Raw genomic sequence first — 25,294 nt, 5'->3', positions numbered from 1 at the left:
ACACACACACACACACACACACATACACACACACAGTATAAGGTTCAGTCACTGTCAACCAATTACCAATCAAAGTCCATTTTAAACCTCTCATGTGAGAGGGAGAGAGGTTATATATTTGGGAAAGTTAATTATTTCCGTGTTCTTGATAGTCAACTGACAATTAGGAACAAGTAGTACCCATGTTTATCTCTGATAATTTAAAACACTTAAGCTTTACACTGCGCGGCACGGTGGTGTAGTGGTTAGCGCTGTTGCCTTACAGCAAGAAGGTCCGGGTTTGAGCCCCGGGGCCGGCGAGGGCCTTTCTGTGCGGAGTTTGCATGTTCTCCCAGTGTCCGCGTGGGTTTCCTCCGGGTGCTCCGGTTTCCCCCACAGTCCAAAGACATGCAGGTTAGGTTAACTGGTGACTCTAAATTGACCGTAGGTGTGAATGTGAGTGTGAATGGTTGTTTGTGTCTATTGCCGCTTTTCCACTACAAACGCAGCGGAGTCGGGCTGAGCCGTGCCGTGCTGAGTCGAGCTGAGCGGGGCTGTTGGAGTTGCATTTCGACTACAACCGCGCTGAACCGTGCTGGCTGGAAGTGGGTGGACACACTGGGTGGAGTTAGCGAAAGTGGATGGACGTCAGGTGATGTCGTTAAGCAGCGCAAACAGTGACATCAGTGAGCTTTTAAGCGGTAGTCTCACGACCCGAATAGTAAACAATAAACATGGAGGACATGGAGTCGTTAGTGTTGCTGGTCTTGGTGCTGTGGCTTGTTGTCACCGACAACGCGGACAGATACTGGCAAGAGCGTATAGATGAGGCGAGGCGCATAAGGCTTCAGAAATTCTCGTAATTCGTAATTCTTCTCCTTCCGGGTTTGCGGTGTTTACAGATCCCAGCGCGCTCGCGGGGCGTGTGTGGGCATGTGAGGACACTCCTCCTCACCAATCAGTGCACAGGGGAGTGTCTGCTCACGCCCCCAGCCTCACTCGGCTCGCTTCAGCCCCACTCCAAAACCGTGCGAGTTTTAGGGGCTAAGCAGGGCTGAAGCGAGCTGAGTCGTGCTGGTTTTTGGTAGTCGAAACGCGAGCCGTGTCGGGCTGAAGTGAGCTGAAGCAAGCTGAAGTGAGCTGAAAAAGGGTAGTGGAAAAGGGCCATAAGTGTCAGCCCTGTGATGACCTGGCGACTTGTCCAGGGTGTATCCCGCCTTTTGCCCGTAGTCAGCTGGGATAGGCTCCAGCTTGCCTGCGACCCTGTAGAACAGGATAAAGCGGCTAGAGATAATGAGATGAGATGAGAATTCAATCCCCACAGTTCAAACTGTCTAGGGGAGCCTAAGTGGACCTAAAATGTTAGAGTCCAGTACAGTGTCGTGATTTTCCTGCTCTAACACTCCAAGCCTACTAATGAGCTAATAAGTTGAGGCGAGTGTAATAGAGCAGGGAAATCACTAAACTGTGCTGTATTCCATACAGGTCCACAGCTGGGTCCCTGCTCTGAACACAGAGGTAGGGAACATGAAAAACCACATGCAGTGCCTCCCACCATCACTGTTTTCAAAAATGGAATGGACAGTAACACCCACAGCTTGCTTACACACAAAAAAAAGAAAAGAAAAATTTATATATATATATATATATATATATATATATATATATATATATATATATATATATATATATATATATATACACTGGTTTATTTGTCCTGGAATAAAAGAAAAGCTCCTGGACTATAGCCCCATTAGTGATTAACAGAAAGGCTGCATAAATGGAAAAGCCAGTCAGTGTCGTTTCTAAAGGTCCATACCGTTAATGCTCCAAGTTTCTCTGAAAAACTAATTTTCATATTTCTCAAGTCTATATCCTATCCTATCACTGATAAGCTAAAACCTTGTTAAAGCATGAAACGCATGTTTTAAATTTCAAAATAAGATATAATCTATTGAGGAACTTTGATATCCAGAAAGTGTTGGTATAAACCATGGCATTCAGTGATTTATCTAAAACTATCCTGATATCAAGCTGCCTGCATGTCATGGACTAAATGAAGCTCGCCTGCAGGACGCCATGTTGTCCAACAGTGGGCGACATATGGAACATCCGCTCTTTCTCGTTTGGAAATTCAAAACAAAACCAGGCAGGCCATTTCCCGACCTGCACCGCGGCAAAAATAATCGCTGACCGTTAAAAAAATATTAACAAAAAATATTTAAAAATTCATAAAGCGAATATTTGCGTACAAGCTGCCTGGTTTTGTAAAGGCTAGCGAAAATACAACTCAGTGAGGCGTCGAAATAAAAAAAAATTGTCGAGGAAAATTTTTTATTTATTTTTTTTTCCTCTGTGCCTCGTGTCATCACAGTGTAGAGGTGCTGCGGTGAAGCCTTGGCGCCATTTTCAAACTACAGAGCCCGAGTGAATGGAACTCTTGTTATACCTAAAATTGTGATTTTGCGCTTTTTTATTTTTATTTTTTAATCTTCTCATCGGTCATTATTTTACACTTTGCAGTGATTATATTGACTCCAAGGACAAGATTAAAGGGAGAAAAAGGTAAATGGATATTTTGCAGTCTCTGAAGCAAGGCATTTTTATTGTCTGTTTATTAACTTTTTTCGTTCCCTCTCAAAATACTTTTATGTATTTCGTCTGTTTATTACTTCTGTAGTTAATAGGTTACTCGGGTTAGTTTTCTGAGTCCTGCTATGAAAGTCTCCTTCAGGTCACTTGGTAATTTCTAGCACATTTTTGATTCAAAATTAATCGTGTTGATTTTTGAAATAGATGTATAGTTTTGCTAACAAGTTGGGTAAAAGGGTAGAGTTAGAAAGCTAAGTATAATCGGCTTCTGCTTTGGTTTCTGGTTAAGCTAATGAGTAACCTGTTAGGGAGCTCTGTGTGTGTGTGAAAGAGAGAGAGAGACAGACACACACACACACACACACACGGTGCTTGTCGTTTTTCACTGTAGGAGTTTCCTTCACCAGAGCTGTCCAGTTGCTCCACTAGTTTAACAATAGCACCTGTGTCCCCCCATGTTTTAAACTAAACGTTAGTAGGTGTCTGTTGTGATTAACAGAAATCCACAGCTCATAATTAGTGTTGTTTATTCCTCTGGTGTCACGATAATTCAACGAAATTCGATTTTCTTTTCGCCTCATGAGACACTCCCTGTTCAGATTTCTGTTTCTATGATTAGCCAGAAGTCTTATAACTCTACACAGTGTTATTTTGGGTAATGACAGTATAACTTTGAGCTGTCCAGTGACATTGTGTTCATTTTGTACACTGCAGTAAATTTTCTCGAGTTCAAACTTCTACATAAAATTTTGTAGTTTTCGTTGAGTCTGTGTGTGTAAGGTTTTTCCCCCCTTTTTTCACAAGCTACTTGTGCAAAGACTCGATCACTGTAAGCTAGTCTACATGGCTCTGAGCCAGTTACTCGGAAATTCGTCTTTTTTTTCTTATCTGACTAATATATATTAATAATGTATGTATAACCTATTATAAAGACTAATACATACGTGGTTTTATAGACGCACCCACCATCACATTATCAGATAATGTGCTAATTAATAGGTATATAAACTATATATATTTAGCTCCTGTGGGTTTTTTTTTTTAATGTTTTTATTGTCACATTGATAATCATTTGCTTACATCAGTGCATGACGGGTATAATTTCGTGGTGTTTCATAAGGGATCATACAGATATATGAGCAGGAGAGGCATTAAATCAAACAACATACAGTAAGGGGATGAAAATGTCATTTGAAATATGGTTTATACAGTGTGATGGGGTGTGTGTGTGCGCGTGCGCAATGTGAAGAAGCATAGGACTGATGGTAGATTTTCAGCAGGTTGTTGACTTTGGGAGGGGGATCAGGAGAACACATAGTGAGTATACTTGGTCTTGGTTGCTACTTTGTCAACAGTGTGGCATTCTGGTGCTGATTTTGGAGAAGTGCATTACTGATTAACTCCTTTGTCTAGTGAGAATATTACCTAGGATTTTAATATCTTTGGACTGAGTGCACTCCATAAGTTGTGAAGTTTTGTGGCCAGGACTCATGCTTTCAATATTTGCTTCCCCATATTTTTGTCTCAAACTGTTCTGTTACATTCAAAGTCCTGCACTACATTTAATGCATTGTAATTAATTTGATTTTAATATTTGTTTTTTATGCAAGTGTATGGGCAGTATATTAATATTTAAGTTTAATATAAACTGTTGTTCTGTGAAAAGGAAATTGAGTGCTATATGAAATTTAGGTTCCTGCTCCATCACTACCAGAATTTAGCACAGTAATTAATTAGTATGATTGCATGACATGTAATGATACAGTGAAACTTTTTTTTTTCCCCTTTTCTTTTTCCCTCTTGGCCTGTTCAAATTTTAGGCGATAAAATGTAGTCATTTTATAATTCATGAAATTTTGCCTGGGATTTCAGGGTCGTTATTTGCATCCGTATGATGTGCTTCATTTTGCTTGAATTGATCATGTTTAATTTTTAACCATGTCTCTCATGTTAGGCCCTGGGCCTGATGCTGTTCCTTCTCTGGACTGTTTTTAGTCTTCCTGTTTTTGTGTGTGGTTAGTGAGGCTTAGTGAGGACATGCTTTGAGCAGAATGAGATGATGCATGAAGTGTAAGAAAGTAGATTATTTGTGTTTGAAAATTTTAACCAGCATTGCAGCATATGTTCATAATTTTGTTTAATATTCATATTTTCATAGACTGGATTTTTTTTTTAAATAAACATGTAGCTTTCATCCAATATGACTGTTAGGGGAAAAACCTAAAGTCATGTTTAAACCAGCATGTGGTGTGTGTTGGTAATTATTTTGAATTGCTGAATCCTGTTGTGTGTTGATCTTATAAGTAGTGATTACATTTTACAGGCCTGTTTGAGACACTTTTTCACCAAGTGAGATTGTGACTTTGATTTCTTTTGGCTTTTGCTTTTTGGTCATGTATCATTTGCAGAGGTCTTTGTCTTGTCTAGCTGTGTGTGTGTGCGTGCGCGCGCGCGTGTGCGCACGTGTGCAACTGTTCAAGCCCAGTTGTCTTTCTCAGTAAAGCTATCTGTGGAACCAGATCAACATTTTCTCCACTTTTTGTACCTATGCACATCCCACAGTGCCGGTACACACAGCCAAGCTCCATGTTGTGCTGAAGCTATGAAAACAGCATTAAAATAATAAAAAGTTTGATATTTTCAGGTTATTAGTATTTAGTTTGTCTGACCCTGGTTGCACTTGTTTTTAATGTTTTTTCATCATTTAGACTCAAATGCATCAAGGCCAAAAATGAATGTTTTTCTAAGACACTTGTGAGACTTTAGAGATTATAGTAAAAGTTTTCCTGCATCATGGCAAAAAAAAAAAAATCACCACAAACACACTATTTCTTGTTTCATTTCCTTCTTTCCCTGTGTTTCTGCAGTCGAGCCTGCTCCCTCTTTTGTTCCCCCCTCCCTCCTTTTCTCTCTGCTGGCTGTGTGAATGCTTTGGCATGGGTACAAGAAATCAAGCAAGCGAGAGCTGCTAGCACTGGCGCGCTCCACACACGAAGTCCCACAAATTAATTTTTTGCCTGGAAACAGTTAAAGCAACAGTCCCCAAATTTTACACCCTTTGAAAGAGACCCCAGGGTGACATACTGATTTTTTTTTGGATTTTTCCAGTCCCCCAAAAATGTTCATTTTAATTGTAGAAAGTGATGCCCCGGGAAAAAGGCTACAACCCCTGCTTTTTATGCCTACCAAGTTCCTCAGGCAGCCTCACTAGCTACAGCTAAGCAGAGGCTGCACACTGCATGGACTGCTGGTCTGGAAGGGAATAGGGAGAGAAAAAGGGTTTAGGGGCTGAAAATAGGTGGTGGGGGACAAAAGCTTTAGGCACTTATTTTACTCCTGGAACCCCCAGCCTGGACTGGGAGTCCCAATCTTAGACGAGTGGGTGTATTTTTGATCTCAAATTAAGACTTAGAATGCCAATTGATAAGTGTATGTGAGGATTTTTTTTTCTTTTTTAAATCTTTTTCCACAAATTTGTTTTAATGGATTTTGGTCTTTTAGTAGCTGTTTTGTTGTTTATTTTTAAAGAATTTACATATTTGCATGTTACAGCCCTTCCCTGGTGTCTTTTACCTAATTTTAAGAAAGATAGTTAGTACTATTTTAAAATCATTGTTTTGCTTTTTTCAAAACTAAAACATGTTAAACTTATTTTAAAGTAATTAATTTGAAGTATTTTTTCCCCTCTAGGTGCAGAATTGACTTCAGAGGACGATTGGTGTTCAGTGAGTTCCTTTTGGGATTATCAGCCACCTTCACCTCTCCTCTGTTGCTCGAGAGGGTGAAGAAAAAGGGCCGAGGGTACGTTAGTTTCTTTTCTGTGTCTGCTTCAAAGCTTAACCAAAATGGCCCCTGGTTTGAATGGGTAAGAAAAAGTTAGGCCAGGGTGTGTGAGTGTAGGCTTGCGCTCTCTCTCTCTCTCTCTCTCTCTCTCTCTCTCGCGTTTGCTCTCTCTCACACACACCGCACCTTTTTGCAATGTCTCAATTTCTCTCTCTCTCTCTCTCTCTCTCTCTCTCTCTCCTTCCTTCCTATTGCCTCCTGATCTCCTATTTCTTGTGCTTTTTGTTGTTTGCTCTTTCTCTCGGTGAACAGCTGGCAGAAGTAGACAAAAATGAATGCCTTCTTCAGCTGTGCTGACGTGATCGTTTGATTGAGACTGCAAATAGGCTTTTAATTAATTTATTTTTTAATAAATCAGGTATAACTTTAGGCGTCAGTCTATAATCTTTTAGTTAATGCTGTAACCAATGTGTAGTTAGTTAAAATTTCAAAAGCATTTTTGTTTTTAAATATTACTTTTCTATTTTATCCCTGAAACCAATAAATAAAGTCCTAATATTTAAATAAAAATACAAAGAAGGTTTGGTTTCACTAGATTTTGATATATTGACAGTATTTAAAATGTTTTTAAACACACTAAATTACCAGCAGTAGCAAGTGTAACTTCAGTCATATTTCATCTGATCCTTAGTCATGAGTTTAGAATAAATTAAAGGAAACATTTTATGGGAAAATTATGATTTTCCCCTTTAATTAAGCTATTGCAGAGTTTGGGTGTAGGTGTGTATGTGTTAATTTTTTGTGGCAGGATCATCTTTTTATGCTAACATTTTGTTTCAATTTTACAAAAGCACAGTTATTCTATATTATTTGTCATTTCAGTAATTAATTCTGATTATCCAGTCATTCAGAAATGTGTATTATTCAGAAGATGAGTATCTGTTAGGTTTGCCTGATTCACTGTCAAGGTCATACCTTTGGGATTTTCTTGTATAATTTACTTTTTCTTTGCTCTTATTTTGTACTTAGTCTTTACACCTCAGCCTCTCTATAGCACTTTCAAAATGTGGAAAAAATCACTTGATATTTAATTACTTTCATTTTCCACAATTCACTATCTCCTATTAAATATGTCTAAATTTCTTTCTTTTTTTCCAATATGGATTTAAATCTTAGAACTTCCCCTCTGTGTAGTGTTTTTATATTTTGCATTATTTAACACTTTTGCTATTTCTTTAGTGAAGTCCATTATATATTACATTACATTACATTTTATGTATTTAAAAATGTCACCCTTGTGGTGATTATATCAGATGTTAATTTCATAAAGTGTGAATAGTACTAGAGAAATAAATTAAGAAAGTAAATTATGATTAAAATAAATGGTGGGCAAAATGACACATGATGCTTGAAAATGTTTCTTCAGTGCAAAATGTATATCATTATCACATATTTAGGTTTGCTAATTGCCAGCAAATGAGAAGTGTTTGTTTAAAAATGGTAAACTGAGTTAAGTAATAAGTATCAAAACTGAGCTTGATACTTATTTAATGTCTAAAAAATGTGATTGCTCAGAAAAGTGCATTGTGGAATATCACGATTTCAATATGGTCATATTGCCCAGCCGCAATTAAAATTGCATTTTTTTAGGTATTTGCTCTTCTATTCTTGTTTTCTTTGATTAGATACTGTTTTGTAGTCAATTAAAATGTTAGACATTTTTCTTGTTCTGCCCTTCATATCCACCATTTTGTTTTTCATTTTCATCATCCACTTTGACTATGCACTTTTTAAGACACTTGTTCAGTTTAAACCTCTGTTATTAGTGTGTCATGAAAATATTTAGCCTTTTATATGATGGTATTTTATATGATCTAGTGTAACACTATTGGAGTTGTCCATTTCATATTAAATGCTTATTATTTTAATAAGCATAAAGCAGATATGTTTAAGAACTCCACCTCTCAGTTTCACAGTGGAGCTTGATTTGTAATGGTTCAGATAAAGAAACAAAAATAAGCAGGGATGCTGATTAATATAGGCTGTCCTTTCTTGAAATAAGGTCCACTTTTTTCTGGATGCTTTTAAGGAGTGTCAGCATCTCCCTCGATCTTCATGAGCAAGCCAGAGAGCTCTGTAGCAGCACATCATGGTTTGTAGGTTCCCAGATTGATCTCCAGATCATTGTGTGCTGTTACTGGGAACACTGGTGATTCTGCAGCTAACAACATTTACATATTCTTCACCGCCTGCACGGATTCATCACTGTGCAACTTTTCTTAATATTGGCTACATCAGTGGCTTGATATTCTAAGTACTGCAGGGCATTATAGAGATCAGGCTGTTATCACATCAAACCAAAGTTGCGCTGGTGTTGTGACCAGAGCAAATTGTATTTTGCTAAAAAAAAAACACAGGATGATTTAATGATTGTGTAACTCAACACACAGATCATCTTGAATCTTTCTCGAAAGGAAATGCAGTATTCTAGAAAATCTGTGATGGATGATATTTATTCCAGTGTGTGTTTCCTTGTACTTTTTTATTTATTTATTTTTTTTATTTTTATAAATTGAGTGGTACAAGTAACAAATTCTTTGTGCATCTCTCTGTTCCTTCTCCAGACCACACACTCATGACGACAGCTTTGTTTCTGTGTGCCTGACATTAGCAGCACATCAATATTGGCAGCTGCCCTCTCCCTGGGTTGCCAGTATGTTTTGTGCTGCTCCCGTCAGACACACACACTCTTCATCTCTCTAGAATGCAGATCAACAGAACAAATGTATGTCTTTGAAGGCATTTTCACCTGTGTGTGTGTATATATATATATATATATATATATATATATAAAATATCTATATATACACACAATCATGTAGATACTAGCAATTAATAATTAGACATGATTACTTGTCTACATTTGCACTTGTAATAAATCATTGTTTTAATTTTATTCTCTCTCCACTCACACACAATGTGAATTCCATGGGAAAAATGGATTTTCATGGAAAATTAAGAGATTTTGAAATGTTGTCCATTTCTTTGTATGTATAAGCCATATCTTTGTGTAGCCATTTCAGAATAAGCGTGTTTATACAGAACCAGCATGTTTCTGTAGAACTGATATTTTAAACCCAGAGAGTGTTTAGAGAACTTTGTTGTCGGTCATTCAACGTTTGTCACACAGCTGCATTTAGCAAGGACTGTAGTTGCTGGTTTATTTTATTGGGTTATCAGTGGCACTCATAGCTGGAATTAGAATTCTGGGCATATATAAATAAAGTACTGCACGTTATCTTGATCTGCACTGCTTTTCATAATTTCTGGTTCCCAAAATTGAGAATTCTATTTTTTCAATAAAGACCATTTCTTGGATATAAAGGTGGTTAGAAGAGAATTAAAGTCGTTTGTAAATACTCTTGCATTTGGGCTTACCAAAATCAAATATAATTTAGAACACACTGTAATTCAAGCCACAAAAATACATAGGAAGTTTATTAAAGTTCCCCACTGGCTTCTCTAGAGAAGGTGGAGAGCCCCCCTTCCTTTAAATGACTTGATGCAAATACTTGTATATTGCCAAGTTTAAAACAAACAATGTTTTACACCAGACCAGTGTTTAAAACTGTCACAGAATATCTGTTCAGGGATAAATAGGCTTGACATGATGTTAAATTGCTCATGTATAATTTAGCAGAAACTAAATTACTGACAGAGTCCCCTGTGAGAAAAGGTTAGACCATCCCCCCCAAAAAGTGAATAACATTTTTAAAATTCAACTTTTACAAATAGTTATTTCAGTTTGTATTGGTCCTTTGAAACATGCAGTGGTGACCTTATGGAAACAAGTGATCAAGCAAAGAGTAAACAAGTGTTGTGTTGCACTCAGTCATGTACAGAATGCATGCAGATTTCTATCTGTCTGACATAATGGACAAACTCGAGTTAGAACTTGCTTATATAAGCTGACACCAGGACAAACAGTACAGGAAAATGGCATCTTCTTGTATTCCCAGACACTTGACAGGGGAATAGATTCCCAATATAACAAATTAATGCGTGTATCTTCAGACCAACATAAATTATTTAAAATGAATTTATCAGAGACAATTGATCTAAGCATTGATGTCATATGACTGAATTTTTAAGACATTGCTGACCTGTCTTAGACAATTTTTGAATGGACCAAAATAATGAATATAAAATGAAACAAGCAGTCCATCTGCCTTACAAATTTGACCTTGCATGAAGACTATAATGGTTTTTAAATTCATCTATATGGTAGAAACCAAAGAGACTGGTTCATGGACTAGGCCATGTCTTGTGAAGGTTTGGCCCAGTCTGATGTAACTTCATTTTTTTTCTTCTTTCTTTTATAGTTTATGGTTGTGAGCAGAGAGCCAGGTTCAACGGGACAGGAGAGGCAGGTCACTGGAGTTCATGATGAGACTTGAGTCAAGATTCAGACTTTCTGTAAGATAAAAACGTGGAAGAAAAGATTCTTAACATTCGTTTCAATGAACATGGCCAACAACACACTCACTCAGATTGAAGGTGCCATTGTTATCAAGTCTAATTGCATTGACATTACATGAGTGACATCTGTAAGACCTGTAAAGGTGAATGTTCAAAATATCCAAAACAAGTGTATTTTGTCTTTTTATTCCATTATATTCTTTAGACCTAGCATTGTCTTGAGCAGTGGTTCTCAACATGGGGTCGAGGGACAGCCCAACATCCGTGGTTTTATTTATAATTTCCATTCTGTTACAGTGGTGCAAGTCACAACCCTACATTATTAAAGTTATGTTTAGTGGCCCAAGCACCAAGTCAACCAGGATTTGAATCTGGAAGTTTCAGGAATAGAAAGCTCTCTTGCTCAAAAAATTGATTTAAAAAAAAAAAAAAAGGTCATGGAATAAATCCATTCCTCCAAGCTTGAGGGAGGGTCCATGGAATTTATTTTACAGTTTAAGGGGTCACTGGCTGCAAAAGGTTTGGGAACCATTGAACTTGGAAGACTACAGTATGGATGCAGACCCAGCAAAGTAGTTCAGTGGATCAAACCAAGAACTGGACTGAAGGCTCATCAAGAAACATTTCACAGACTTTCACTGATTCCTCCCCTCCATGGTCTGATTAGTGAATAGATGGAAGTATGTGTTTATTCTCCTAACACAAGTTCAAAACTGATGTGTCTCATCTGTTTGGAGTCTGTGGCATTAGTTAAGAGATGTGAAGTGTGATGCATAAAACAAAACCAAAAAAGCCTGCTTCAAAACAATTGGTCTTATTTCTGTTCCTGAACATGAACAAATCAATAATGGCTTAACATGAAATGGTAACTGATTGCATTCAGTTATGTTAGTGGCTTAGTAAGCAAGGAATTTTATCGAGCAGGACCTTCAGAAATTTAGGGATCGATCGATCGATAGATAGTCCATCTCAGAAACTGGTCTCTCATTTGGGACATTATGGTCAAAAAATAAATTTAATTTGACTTTTTTTGCATTTACCTAACACTCAATGTTTCTTTTGTCATGTTTAATAAGAATAAAGATAGTATCTTGCTTTATCTGGCCTCCACTGTGGAATTTTTGATTACAATATGTTTTTGTAAAATTGATGTACATATAAAACTACATCATGAAGAATTAAAGCCCCTCCTTCACAGATGAGTGAAAATATTGAATAACTTCTCTCTTTTTGATTGCTTGGGTTAAAAATGCCAAGTTATGATGACTGAATTGATTATTCACTTAAATATGAATAATATGATACATTTTGGGTATTTGATATGGCAAAATAGGACACAATGGAAAAATCAAGAACACACCGGAAAGATGAGAATAACGGCGGTGGTAAAAGAACAGCGACTGTACCGGCTGAAGGTCACGCAGGTCTCTGCTGCGGCGCGCGAGCGACGGGACATCACTACCACACCGGACGGAGCGCAAGGCGGGGCAAAATGACTGGCCGTAGAGTCTATCAAAAGTTCGATCTAAATTGACCATGGTTGCAAAACATTGGCCAAAAATATGCCAACACTACAAAATATGAAAATAAGATGAAAAAGAAACATTCTATTGCCTTATACTGCAAGACGAAAACAAAACTGTCAAAACTCACCTTTTCAGTGATAACATCCGAACAGATCACTCGCGTAACAGAAAGACCGCAAATGGAAGCATGATCAACTAACTGTTGGAATGGAAAATTCCATTCTACACATGCAAATTGTTAATGTGCGACCTTCCCCCTGCACAAAACATGCTACGGTAAAAGAAATAGTCCACAACTCATTTTATAGGTCAGAAATTCATACAAGACCAGCTACCATTGTAACATGTTCTGTAAGAAACATTCTATACCTAACTTTCAGCTTTCATTTTAAAAAACAAAATTGCAGATTTATAACAATTTTTATAATGGTGTAGTGATTTTAAGTTACTACTTTTGGTGAGGTAGTGACCTTGACCCTGAGGCTTTCCGTTTAGATCAAAACACACGATCGTATTGGTTTTGGGTCTGCGGAAAATGGAGTTACAACGGTGATCAAATATTTTGCATGAAGTTTTATTACGGTTATGATTATTCTGTGAGCGCACCAATCCTTAGGTGTATAAAGTTACAACTTAAAATACAATTAGTGATAACTGTAGACTTTTCAGTGGACTACAAGCTTAAGGGAATGCGATGTAGTCAACCATGTATCATGTCCCAGATCAAGCCGCCATTTTTCCACAAATTTGCATAATTTTTGCCAAATTCTGAATATTCACATCAAAGATTTAGTTTTATCTGTATTATTTCTTTCATCGTTTTATTTCAAATTCAAACCAACATCACCATTCAAAATCGTATAGTTTGACAGTATATATAGTGGGGTACCCCCACAGTACCCAGTTTCTGAGACAGACCCATATAAAAAAAATATAGGTGCTACGCACCTCCTGGTTCCTGAGTTGTTTGCGACAAGTCTTTTTTCCGCGAGTGTTGGTGTTAATTACTAATCTTTTTTCTACAAATAATTTTCCAGTATCCTCTTCATTTTTTTATTGTACTTTCGCTTTCCTTTTTCCATTTTTTTTCTTCTCTCTCTTTTTTCGGAAGAATGCCAAGCCCGGAAGCTTTTTATTTTTTTTCCCTCCTCCTGCGTAAAGACCACAAGCGGAGGCCATCCACATCGGATCTGCTTTAATATCAACAGATCTTCAATTAAGGGTAACGTCATCATGGCACACCTTCAGCCTGTTCAGTGTGCTGAGTGCAGGATGTTTAGTTATTCTTCCTCCGTCGCTAGTGATAGCTTTATTTGTGATAAATGCAGATTAGTTAGCTCTCTGACGGAGAAGATTATAGTGTTAGAAGTGCATATCCAGGCTTTAGTGAAGGTCAGTGAGAATGAGAACAGTGTAGTTTCTGTAGGGGAAAGTCTGGATGCCCTAAGTGGAGTTAGTAATCCTCCAACTCCGGCATTAGAGCCCTTACAGCGGGGCGAATGGGCGACGACTCGGTGGCATAAGCGTAGAGCCAAAGCTACCGCTGAGGCTCACCCACGGGAGTACCACTCCTCGCCGCGTCACATGTCGAACAGGTTTGCTCTCCTTAGTGACGCACCCACTGCGAAACCTGAAAGAGCTCTGGTTATAGGGGACTCCATCATACGGCACGTGAAATTAGCTCAGCCTTTAGGGGCACCAGCAGCTTTAGTCAGGTGTATACCGGGAGCCAGGGTGCCGGACATAGCAGGTAATCTTAGGGTCCTAGGCAAGCACAAGTTCTCCAAAGATAGTTATCCATGCAGGAGCTAATGATATACGCCTTCATCAGTCTGAGGTTACTAAGAGTAACTTTGTAGAGGTGTTTAAATTAGCGAAGGCGATGTCCGATGCTGTAGTATGCTCTGGCCCCATCCCAATGCGGCATGGCGATGTAGCTTACAGCAGGTTATGGTTGCTGAACTGCTGGTTGTCCAGGTGGTGCTCTGAAAACAGTGTGGGCTTTATAGATAATTGGGCTAATTTTGAGGGCAATGCTGGCCTGTTAGGGCGGGACGGTATCCATCCCACTCGGGAAGGTGCTGCTCTCATTTCCTGCAGCATAGGTCATAGTCTCAGAACAGGCCTAGTTAATTTCTGACAATCCAGAGCCAAGGCCAGGGAGCAGACGAACAGGCTAAACTGACTGTCTGCTAGCTGCACAGAGTCGTCAATCAGGGTCCACTACATCAAGACTGTGTCTGTTTCCTGAGCTCAACAAATAAGTAGAAATATTCAGAGAGTTTGTTCCAGTAACCTAATCAATATAAAATTAGATCATACTGACTGTACAGCCACTGCCAGCACCTTTGATCTAAAAGGTGGGGCTATTAAATATTAGATCTCTTACAGTGGTGCTTGAAAGTTTGTGAACCCTTTAGAATTTTCTATATTTCTGCATAAATATAACCTAAAACATCATCAGATTTTCACACAAGTCCTAAAAGTAGATAAAGAGAACCCAGTTAAACAAATGAGACAAAAATATTGTACTTGGTCATTTATTTATTGAGGAAAATGATCTAATATTACAGATCTGTGAGTGGCAAAAGTATGTGAACCTCTAGGATTAGCAGTTAATTTGAAGGTGAAATTAGAGTCAGGTGTTTTCAATCAGTGGGATGACAATCAGGTGTGAGTGGGCACCCTGTTTTATTTAAAGAGCAGGGATCTATCAAAGTCTGATCTTCACAACACATGTTTGTGGAAGTGTATCATGGCACAAACAAAGGAGATTTCTGAGGACCTCAGAAAAAGCGTTGTTGATGCTCATCAGGCTGGAAAAGGTTACAAAACCATCTCTAAAGAGTTTGGACTCCACCAATCCACAATCAGATAGATTGTATACAAATGGAGGAAATTCAAGACCATTGTTACCCTCCTCAGGAGTGGTCGACCAACAAAGATCACTCCAAGAGCAAGGCGTGTAATAGTCGGCGAGGTCACAAAGGACCCCAGGGTAACTTCTAAGCAACTGAAGGCCTCCCTCACATTGGCTAATGTTAATGTTCATGAGTCCACCATCAGGAGAACACTGAACAACAATAGTGTGCGTGGCAGGGTTGCAAGGAGAAAGCCACTGCTCTCCAAAAAGAACATTGCTGCTCGTCTGCAGTTTGCTAAAGATCATGTGGACAAGCCAGAAGGCTATTGGAAAAATGTCTTGTGGATGGATGAGACCAAAATTGAACTTTTTGGTTTAAATGAGAAGCGTTATGGTTGGAGAAAGGAAAACACTGCATTCCAGCATAAGAACCTTATCCCATCTGTGAAACATGGTGGTGGTAGTATTATGGTTTGGGCCTGTTTTGCTGCATCTGGGCCAGGACGGCTTGCCATCATTGATGGAACAATGAATTCTGAATTATACCAGCGAATTCGAAAGGAAAATGTCAGGACATCTATCCATGAACTGAATCTCAAGAGAAGGTGGGTCACGCAGCAAGACAACGACCCTAAGCACACAAGTTGTTCTACCAAAGAATGGTTAAAGAAGAATAAAGTTAATGTTTTGGAATGGCCAAGTCAAAGTCCTGACCTTAATCCAATCGAAATGTTGTGGAAGGACCTGAAGTGAGCAGTTCATGTGAGGAAACCCACCAACATCCCAGAGTTGAAGCTGTTCTGTACAGAGGAATGGGCTAAAATTCCTCCAAGCTGGTGTGTAGGACTGATCAACAGTTACTGGAAACGTTTAGTTGCAGTTATTGCTGCACAAGGGAGTCACACCAGATACTGAAAGCAAAGGTTCATATACTTTTGCCACTCACAGATCTGTAATATTGGATCATTTTCCTCAAGAAATAAATGACCAAGTATAATATTTTTGTCTCATTTGTTTAACCGGGTTCTCTTTATCTACTTTTAGGACTTGTGTGAAAATCTGATGATGTTTTAGGTCATATTTATGCAGAAATATAGAAAATTCTAAAGGGTTCACAAACTTTTAAGCACCACTGTACATCTAAAGCACTAATGGTTAATGAACTCATTACTGATCAGGAGTTTAATGTACTTTGTTTAACTGAATCATGGATTAAGCCAAATGAATATATAGCATTAAATGAAGCTAGTCCTCCTGGATACAGTTATATACACCAGCCTCGTCTAACTGGTAGAGGAGGAGGCGTCGTGGTTATTTATAATGATTATCTAGGTGTAACACAAAAACCCAGTTATAAATTTAATATATTTGAAGTTCTTCATACTAATATAATGTATGTAGCCTCGAAAAATAGGTCTACCCAGTTAATTCCATTACTTATTATTTACAGGCCTCCGGGGCCATATTCTGAGTTTCTTTCTGAATTTGCAGATTTTATCTCAGATCTGGTTATTTCCTTAGACAAAACTTTAGTTGTCAGAGATTTTAATATTCACTTCGATAACCCAGAAGACCCTTTGAAAACAGCATTTGTGTCCATTTTAGATTAAGTAGGAATTAATCAGAATATCATAGGACTGACCCATAATGGTGGTCACACCCTCAATCTAATACTAACATTTGGGTTAAACGTAGAAAATATAGTCATACTTCCACAGTCTGAAGTTCTCACATCATTATCTCATCTCATTCAAAATATGTCTGGATAATAATATATGCACCTCACCACGCTACTGTATTAAACGTACATTCATGTCAACTACTGCACAGAGCTTTATAAATGATCTCCCAGAGTTATCAACTTTGACTGGGTCACTGTCAGCCCCCAAAGAACTTGATCAGGCAACTGAATGCTTAGAGTCAATGTTCCGTCGTACTTTAGATAATGTAGCTCCTCTTAAATGGAATATGGTCAGAGACAAAAAATTAGCACCCTGGTATAATGGCAGTCGCACTTTTTTTTTTTTTTAAAAGATATTTTTTGGGACTTTTTTCACCTTTATTGGATAGGACAGTGTAGAGACAGGACAGGAAATGAGCGGGAGAGAGAGACGGGGAGGGATCGGGAAATGACCTCGGGTCGGAATCAAACCCAGGTCCCCGGATTTATGGTATGGCGCCTTAGCCACCTGAGCCACGACGCCCCCGGCAGTCGCACTTTAAAACAGACCACTCGAAAGTTGGAACATAAATGGTGTGAAACAAAATTGGTAGTATTCAAATTAGCATGGAAGGAGAGCTTCCTGAAGTACAGAAAAGCTCTTAGTGCTGCTAGATCAACATATCTCTCCTCCCTAATAGAAGATAAAAATAATCCTAGATTCCTATTTAAGACTGTAGCAAAATTAACCAGGAATAAGTCCACTATAGACACATGCACACCTGTAGTATGTAGTAGCAACGACTTCATGAATTTTTTTAATGACAAAACTGAGAATATCCGACAAAAAATTCAAACTACTAATTTAAGGTTAGACAATGTAAGTGACCCTGTAGTTAACAATGTAACTATCAGATCAGCAATTAGAATGTTTTACTCCCCTTAGAGAAATTGAATTACTTTCATTAATCTCCGCATCAAAAGCCTCAACTTGTGTACTAGATCCCTTACCTACATGTCTATTCAAACAGATAATATCTGAAGTAATTGAACCGCTTCTAAAAATAATAAATTCTTCTCTTACGATTGGCTATGTACCCAAATCCTTTAAACTAGCAGTTATCAAACCCCTGATTAAAAAAACTGACCTTGATCCCTGTCAGCTGTCCAATTATCAGCAAATATCAAACCTCCCCTTTATCGCCAAGATCCTTGAAAAAGCTGTGGCACAGCAGTTACGCTTATATTTACATAGAAATAACATCCATGAAATGTATCAGTCAGGATTTAGACCTCATCATAGCACAGAGACAGCTCTGGTTAAAGTAGTAAATGACCTACTGTTGGCATCTGATCAGGGCTGTGTCTCGCTGCTTGTGTTGCTTGACCTTAGTGCAGCATTTGATACCACTGATCATTCCATTCTTCTGGATAGACTAGAAAATGTGGGAGTTAAGGGAACGGCCCTCTTCTGGCTCAGGTCTTACTTAACTGATCGCTATCAGTATGTTGATGTAAATGGTGAGTTTTCTAGACATACTGAGGTAAAGTTTGGTGTTCCACAAGGTTCTGTCTTGGGTCCACTATAAAATACTACTGTTGACCTTTAAAGCACTGAAAGGTCTCGCACCACAGTACCTGAGTGAACTTCTGGTCCTCTATGACCTGCCATGCCTACTTAGATCAAAAGGTGCAGGCTATCTGCTGGTACCTCGTATAGTGAAGGCTAGATCAGGGGGCAGAACCTTTTCTTACAAAGCCCTACAGTTATGGAACAGCCTTCCAAGTAATGTTCGGGAATCAGACAGTCTCAGCGTTTAAGTCTAGGCTGAAAACGTATCTGTTTAGTCAAGCCTATGGTGTTTATTAGGTAAAGGTGTAGCTCTGGAGGGTCCTCAGACAGACAGAGTGTTTTGGTAAACTGGGATGTACAGTATGGATGCTGTCAGTCCCCCACTCGCTTGCTCACTTGAGTTTGTTGACGGTGTAGTGGCTGCTGCTTTATGTCCCGGGGCTCCCTCATGCCTGTGTTACCTTTTGGCTCTCCCTTTTAGTTATGCTGTTGTAGTTAGTTTTGCTGGAGTCCCTGCTTGTACTCAGTGCAATATGTATACTGTTCCTACTTATTCAGGTGACATGGGGCATACCTAACAACCTGTTTTTTTCTCTCTCTCTCTCTCTCTTCCCCCCCCCAAATCTGTCCCCCTGAGTTGCATGTCGGTCCTGGAATCGAGATGCTGACCTCTTCTGCTCCTCAGACCTGCCTGATCCATCCTGGTGCCCTATGTCTGGTTGGAGTCTCATTGCATTGCTCCTGTGGAGGACAGCCCCTTGTGGACAGTTGAAAGTCACACCTGGAGGACGCTCTGGATTCTTACAATAATGCTTTTATGGCTGAGGACTACACTTGGCTTGCTAACTTTAGGACTGCATTTGTCATGAACAGTTTTGCACTCAAGTTTCCATCAATGAAGAGAGTTTATAACATCAACGAAACTGACTTTGTTAAAACTGTTAATGTTATAGTCATGTTGTCTGTTGTTGCCCAAATGAGGATGGGTTCCCTTTTGAGTCTGGTTCCTCTCAAGGTTTCTTCCTCATGTCGTCTGAGGGAGTTTTTCCTTGCCACCGTCGCCATAGGCTTGCTCATTGGGGATAGATTAGGGATAAAATTAGCTCATTATTTTAAGTCGTTCAAATTCTGTAAAGTTGCTTTGCGACAATGTTTATTGTTAAAAGCGATATACAAATAAACTTGATTTGACTATTCCTTCCCTGCATCATAAAGCAACTTTTGTATTATATTTTTGTACCTTGATCAAAGTTGAGTTTTTTTGTTGCAGAGCTGTCACCGAGTCCCTCAATGTCTACAAGATCGCTGTTCGCATCTGAATCATTCAGAGCACTGAGAGTAACATCTATGAGAGATACAAATAATTTTGATTAATATAATCATAACACGTATGTCATTAATGAGAAGAGATTGTGATTTCCCAAAATGTGTGTAGCCTGGTGATGCTCACCTGCTGTTTTTGGTTTCTTTATGCTAGCTGAGCCTGTAGAAGGACCCTGTAAACCTGTTGTCACCACGACCTGAGATGTTGGCACAGCTATGACTGTGGGTGGTGGAGGGGGGGCCATGGCAACCGGAACCTTCTTGGTACTTTTCTTTGGCGAGTCAGAAGACAAAGGAACTCCACTGTCTTCATAAAGCTTCCGCTTGACTGTTGTCTTGATTTGTGCCCTAATCATAGGAAGTTCATACAAATTTGTAATTTGTCATAAACGAGCTTACATTTTTTGGCCCAAGGCCATATTGGATTACAAATATAAAGCAAAAAAAAAAAAAAAAACAAAAAAAAAAACACAGCGTATTAGGGCCATTGTAGGTTAAAAAAAAAAAGCTGAGGAAGAAGGGTAATATTCTGAGAACCAATCTCAGAATTTAGGGGCGGCACGGTGGTGTAGTGGTTAGCACTGTCGCCTCACAGCAAGAAGGTCCTGGGTTCGAGCCCCGGGGCCGGCGAGGGCCTTTCTGTGCGGAGTGTCCGCGTGGGTTTCCTCCGGGTGCTCCGGTTCCCCCCACAGTCCAAAGACATGCAGGTTAGGTTAACTGGTGACTCTAAATTGACCGCAGGTGTGAATGTGAGTGTGAATGGTTGTCTGTGTCTATGTGTCAGCCCTGTGATGACCTGGCGACTTGTCCAGGGTGTACCCCGCCTTTCGCCCGTAGTCAGCTGGGATAGGCTCCAGCTTGCCTGCGACCCTGTAGAAGGATAAAGCGGCTAGAGATAATGAGATGAGATGAGAATCTCAGAATTTAAAGTTGAAAATTTACCGGGGGGGGGGGATAAAAAAAAAACCCAAACAAACTCGGATTATAATCATAAGATTGTGAGAGACAAAACAAGTAGTCATTGCAATATTAAGCAGCCACATGTACGAGAAAAACAAACTTGGAAACAATCATGATGCATTGGAAACAAGTGCATTCTAGGAAATGTAGTCGAAAATCTACTTTATTCTTTTACGTTGCATGATCGAGAAGGAAAGACTGCATTTTCTATAACACTCTGCTCATCCATGGCATCAGTGGTGTGATGACGTTGAGTGAAATGATCTGGTTCCTTGACAAAAAAAAAAAAAATTCCCCAAGTTTTTCCTTGTAAATTTGTGATGTTTTACTCTCAGAATGTTTTTCCTCACAAATTTATTACTTTATAATCGCAGAGAATTAGTTTTTTCTTGTAAATTTCCATGTTTAATTTCAGAATTTCTGAGATTATTTCTTATATTACCCCCTCCCTTAACTCTAGATTTTTTTTTAACCTACAATGGCCCTAATATGCCATCATACAGCCAATCTGTTTTGTTTCTCTTGAATTTTCGTGAAGCACATGCGAATTCCAAGAAAAATCTCCTCTCATATTTCCATGCAGAACTTTTGCATATATTACAACTAACATATCAGCCTACATCCTAGACAAGACTGGTCAGACCCAGCATAGGAAGTAAGGGAAAGTAGAGAGACCTGATTGCTTACACTGTGCGCTTCTTGATGACTGAGCTGAGTGCGTTCAAGTCGTCACCAAAGCGCCTAACAGCTGACCGCAGCATCTCAATCTCTGTGTCCGTCCATTTAGCTCTGCAAGGAGAGACAGCAACCAGGGGACAGCCTCTATGGTGTGACTACAATTCAGGCTAACTAAAATTGGTCCAAGTCTGCACAAAACCATTGAGAGTTTAAAGAAATGCAGACATAATAATACCCTGCAAAAAATGTCCTATATAAGTTCTGTAGGAACTCTGGTGTTCTATAGAATTTCAGCATGGTTCTATAGGAGACTGTGAATTGTGTCCTATAGAACAAGAAGTTTCTATAGGCTTTTCTCAGTGTTCTATAGGATAGAAAATTTCTGTTAAAACTCAAGTTCTATAGGAAATCTATATTTGAACATCATTTATATATTGGCTTGGTGTTTTTGTGTCTACTCAAGAATATTTCCTTTATATGACTGTGGTGGCACCACTGTTGGGTAAACCATACTAAAGGAACTGGAGAGAGCCCAGAGGACCCCAGACCATATACAGCTTGCTGGCATGCAGTACGATTTGTCTTTTTGAACTTTAGGTCGTAAGTATGACTAAAATGTCATGACCATGTCAAATTTCAGTGCCTCAGCCAATTGGTTTCAGCTTAACTCACCTGATCAACAGAATTATTTGGAGGAGGAAGTAGGAATTATTGTTAAATACAATATGGATTTATTAACAAACAGGAGCTTACATGTAAGAGATGCACAAATCATGAAATTACATGTGTTATTAAATCAAAATAAGCAAAACAACAAACAACTAAAAATCAGTTACAGTTGTAGGTTTATTTTTCTTTGGGAAAATATGGTAATTTATTAAATGTATACATTTCGTACTAGTTGAAACTTCACACCACCTGCATTTTAGTGGAAATAAACCACTGCATCTATTGAGTATAAATCCATTAGCAGGATGCACAATGACCCATCTTAAAATACTTAATAATTTTCACTCCAAAATATACTGCAAGTATTTACTAGTATGTGTATATCAAGGTGACAAATTTTAGGGACTGATCAACAGTGCAGCTTGCATGGAAGAATGCCAAAAGAACTGTAGCAATAGTAGCTGCGGAATTGCTGGGTACAAGTCAAGTTTGTATAGCGCTTTTAACAATAGACATTGTCCCAAAGCAGCTTTATAGAATCTGAATGACCCAAGACATGAGCCAACTTTATCCCTAATCTATCCCCAATGAGCAAGCCTGTGGTGATGGTGGCAAGGAAAAACTCCCCCAGACGACACTAGGACGAAACCTCGAGAGGAACCAGACTCAAAAGGGAACCTATCCTCACCTGGACAACAACAGACAAGATGACTATAACATTAACGATTTTAACATGAAGTCAGTTTTGTTGATGTTATAAACTCTTCACTGATGGAAACCTGAGTGCAAAACTGTTCATGACAACCGCAGTCCTAAAGTTAGCAAGCCAACTGTAGTCCTCAACCACAAAAGCATTACTGCAAGTGTCCAGAGTGTCTTTCAAGTGTGACTTTCAATTGTCCATCTGGGGCCATCCTCTACAGGAGCGATCTGATGAGACTCCAACCAGACATAGGGCACCAGGTCTATAGTATTTTTTTTCAATAGAATGTGCCTATAGGACTTTTTTCCCCCTATAGAACTTGGGCACCAAAGTTCTACAGGATTCCTTTAGAACTTGTTCTATAGGAATCCTATCGAAGATTTTTAGCAGGGTAATAATAAGAGACTGGATTAGCGGTTTGCATGGACTTTGAAAAATTCAAGAGAAATAAAAACTTGAAGTCTAATCAAAATAAATTACTGGTAGCTTTTACAAAGTCAACGAGAATGTACACTACCGTTCAAAAGTTTGGGGTCACTTTGAAATGTCCTTATTTTTGAAAGAAAAGCACTGTTCTTTTCAATGAAGATCACTTTAAACTAATCAGAAATCCACTCTATACATTGCTAATGTGGTAAATGACTATTCTAGCTGCAAATGTCTGGTTTTTGGTGCAATATCTCCATAGGTGTATAGAGGCCCATTTCCAGCAACTCTCGCTCCAGTGTTCTAATGGTACAGTGTGTTTGCTCATTGCCTCAGAAGGCTAATGGATGATTAGAAAACCCTTGTACAATCATGTTAGCACAGCTGAAAACAGTTGAGCTCTTTAGAGAAGCTATAAAACTGACCTTCCTTTGAGCAGATTGAGTTTCTGGAGCATCACATTTGTGGGGTCGATTAAATGCTCAAAATGGCCAGAAAAATGGCTTGACTATATTTTCTATTCATTTTACAACTTATGGTGGTAAATAAAAAAGTGTGACTTTTCATGGAAAACACAAAATTGTCTGGGTGACCCCAAACTTTTGAACGGTAGTGTATACTGTAAAACAACCGTGCTCAAGGAATGCATCATTAATAAAACAGGGAAGAACACGACACGTGTCTCCAAGGAAACAGGTTTTCTTGTGACTCATCACCACTTGACAATAATAAACAGGCGTAGGAGCAGCAGTAGTAGTGCCTCCACCTTCAGTAATACTCACCCTGCTGGACTCGAGTCCGCCACCGGGTGCAGCTGCATGGTAAGCTCCCCTAGTTTAGTAAAAGCAGCTCCTGCTGCAGAGAAGATCTCGCCAACCTGTGGATAAACACACGGAGGGATACAGAAAAGTCAGCTCTGATAGCTCTACACTTAGAATAATCAGTAGAAATCAGGCTAAACAAGAAAGTGCATATGGTTTGCTCGAACGCGAAAATCTGTCAAGCAGACATTTTGACAACAGATCTATACAAAGATAATATTATACGGATATTCAGTAAGTAACATTACATTAAACCAGCGCTGATTAGCCGGTAGTTACTACCTTTGTTGATGCCGAGGTCATTGTTCCGTCTGATCTCACCAGCTGATATTGTTGCTAACAGATTCAGCGAAACAGCGCTTCCTGTTAGCTCACTTTAAACGCCACCGATGTTTCTGAAACGAACACTCAGTTATTACTTTTCTCCTACATTAAATAAAATAATATTTTTGAACTAAATAATGCCATTAGTGCGCCATAAAGGTTCCGCTCCTTTTCGCTGATGCTCATTGGTCAAACTTCTGTCGCAGGCCGTCATTGGTCAGGTCTTTTCAGCTGTTTAGGATTGTCAACATTGCGCTAAAAAAGCGCAGCAAATGAGATTTATTTCTCGCAATGGATCGTTCGTGAACGAGTCGGTTCTTTGACCCAGCTCTTCTGATGTGAGCTAGGAACCCGACTCGCATTTTTGGTAGATGTAGTCAATGTCGAATGAATCTTATTAATAAAGCACAAAAAAACAACAACAACATGAGTGCATGGGAGTCTTACATATAGAATAGAATGCCTTTATTGTCACTATACACATGTACACAGAGCATTTTTTAACATAGTTATTAAGACCAAATGGTCTCCCAGTGGCCAGATTTGGTCTCCTAGTCAATGCCAAACCAGCTTCACTGGGAGACCAAATTTTAAACCAAGTTATGTCTTATCATTTGGTTCAATGAGTTGCAATTAATTAACCAAGTATCATGTAAGTATACATTTAACAAGGAAAACGAAGATCTATGGGGGCGGCGCGGTGGTGTAGTGGTTAGCGCTGTCGCCTCACAGCAAGAAGGTCCGGGTTCGAGCCCCGTGGCCGGCGAGGGCCTTTCTGTGCGGAGTTTGCACGTTCTCCCCGTGTCCGCGTGGGTTTCCTCCGGGTGCTCCGGTTTCCCCCACAGTCCAAAGACATGCAGGTTAGGTTAACTGGTGACTCTAAATTGACTGTAGGTGTGAATGGTTGTCTGTGTCTATGTGTCAGCCCTGTGATG

General features: G+C 39.1%; 1 protein-coding gene and 1 long non-coding RNA gene across 3 annotated transcripts; one reads left to right on the top strand and one right to left on the bottom strand.

The window, feature by feature from the left end:
- Positions 1-2,231: 2,231 nt before the first annotated feature.
- LOC132895345 (uncharacterized) lies at positions 2,232-11,932 on the top strand. The gene is made up of 3 exons (XR_009655730.1): positions 2,232-2,544; positions 6,262-6,372; positions 10,737-11,932. It is a non-coding gene; the product is annotated as an uncharacterized LOC132895345 (long non-coding RNA).
- On the bottom strand, positions 9,825-24,592 carry zgc:92664 (uncharacterized protein LOC436695 homolog). Of its 2 annotated transcripts, XM_060935827.1 has the most exons (6): positions 24,318-24,592; positions 23,997-24,091; positions 21,426-21,527; positions 19,906-20,126; positions 19,696-19,800; positions 9,825-10,828 (listed from the first exon to the last, which is right to left on the bottom strand). In XM_060935827.1, the coding sequence occupies exons 1-6, from the start codon at positions 24,336-24,338 to the stop codon at positions 10,764-10,766; spliced, it is 609 nt and encodes a 202-aa protein (XP_060791810.1). In that variant the 5' UTR covers positions 24,339-24,592; the 3' UTR covers positions 9,825-10,763. The 2 variants fall into 2 exon arrangements, with proteins under 2 accessions (XP_060791810.1, XP_060791821.1); XM_060935838.1 differs by lacking the exon at positions 21,426-21,527 and having other exon boundaries at positions 24,318-24,590.
- Between the last annotated feature and the right edge of the window lie 702 nt (positions 24,593-25,294).

The sequence above is a fragment of the Neoarius graeffei genome, chromosome 1 (genome assembly GCF_027579695.1).
Source record: "Neoarius graeffei isolate fNeoGra1 chromosome 1, fNeoGra1.pri, whole genome shotgun sequence".
NCBI classification, from domain to species: Eukaryota; Metazoa; Chordata; class Actinopteri; order Siluriformes; family Ariidae; genus Neoarius; species Neoarius graeffei.
This window is presented reverse-complemented; position numbering and strand designations above follow the sequence as displayed.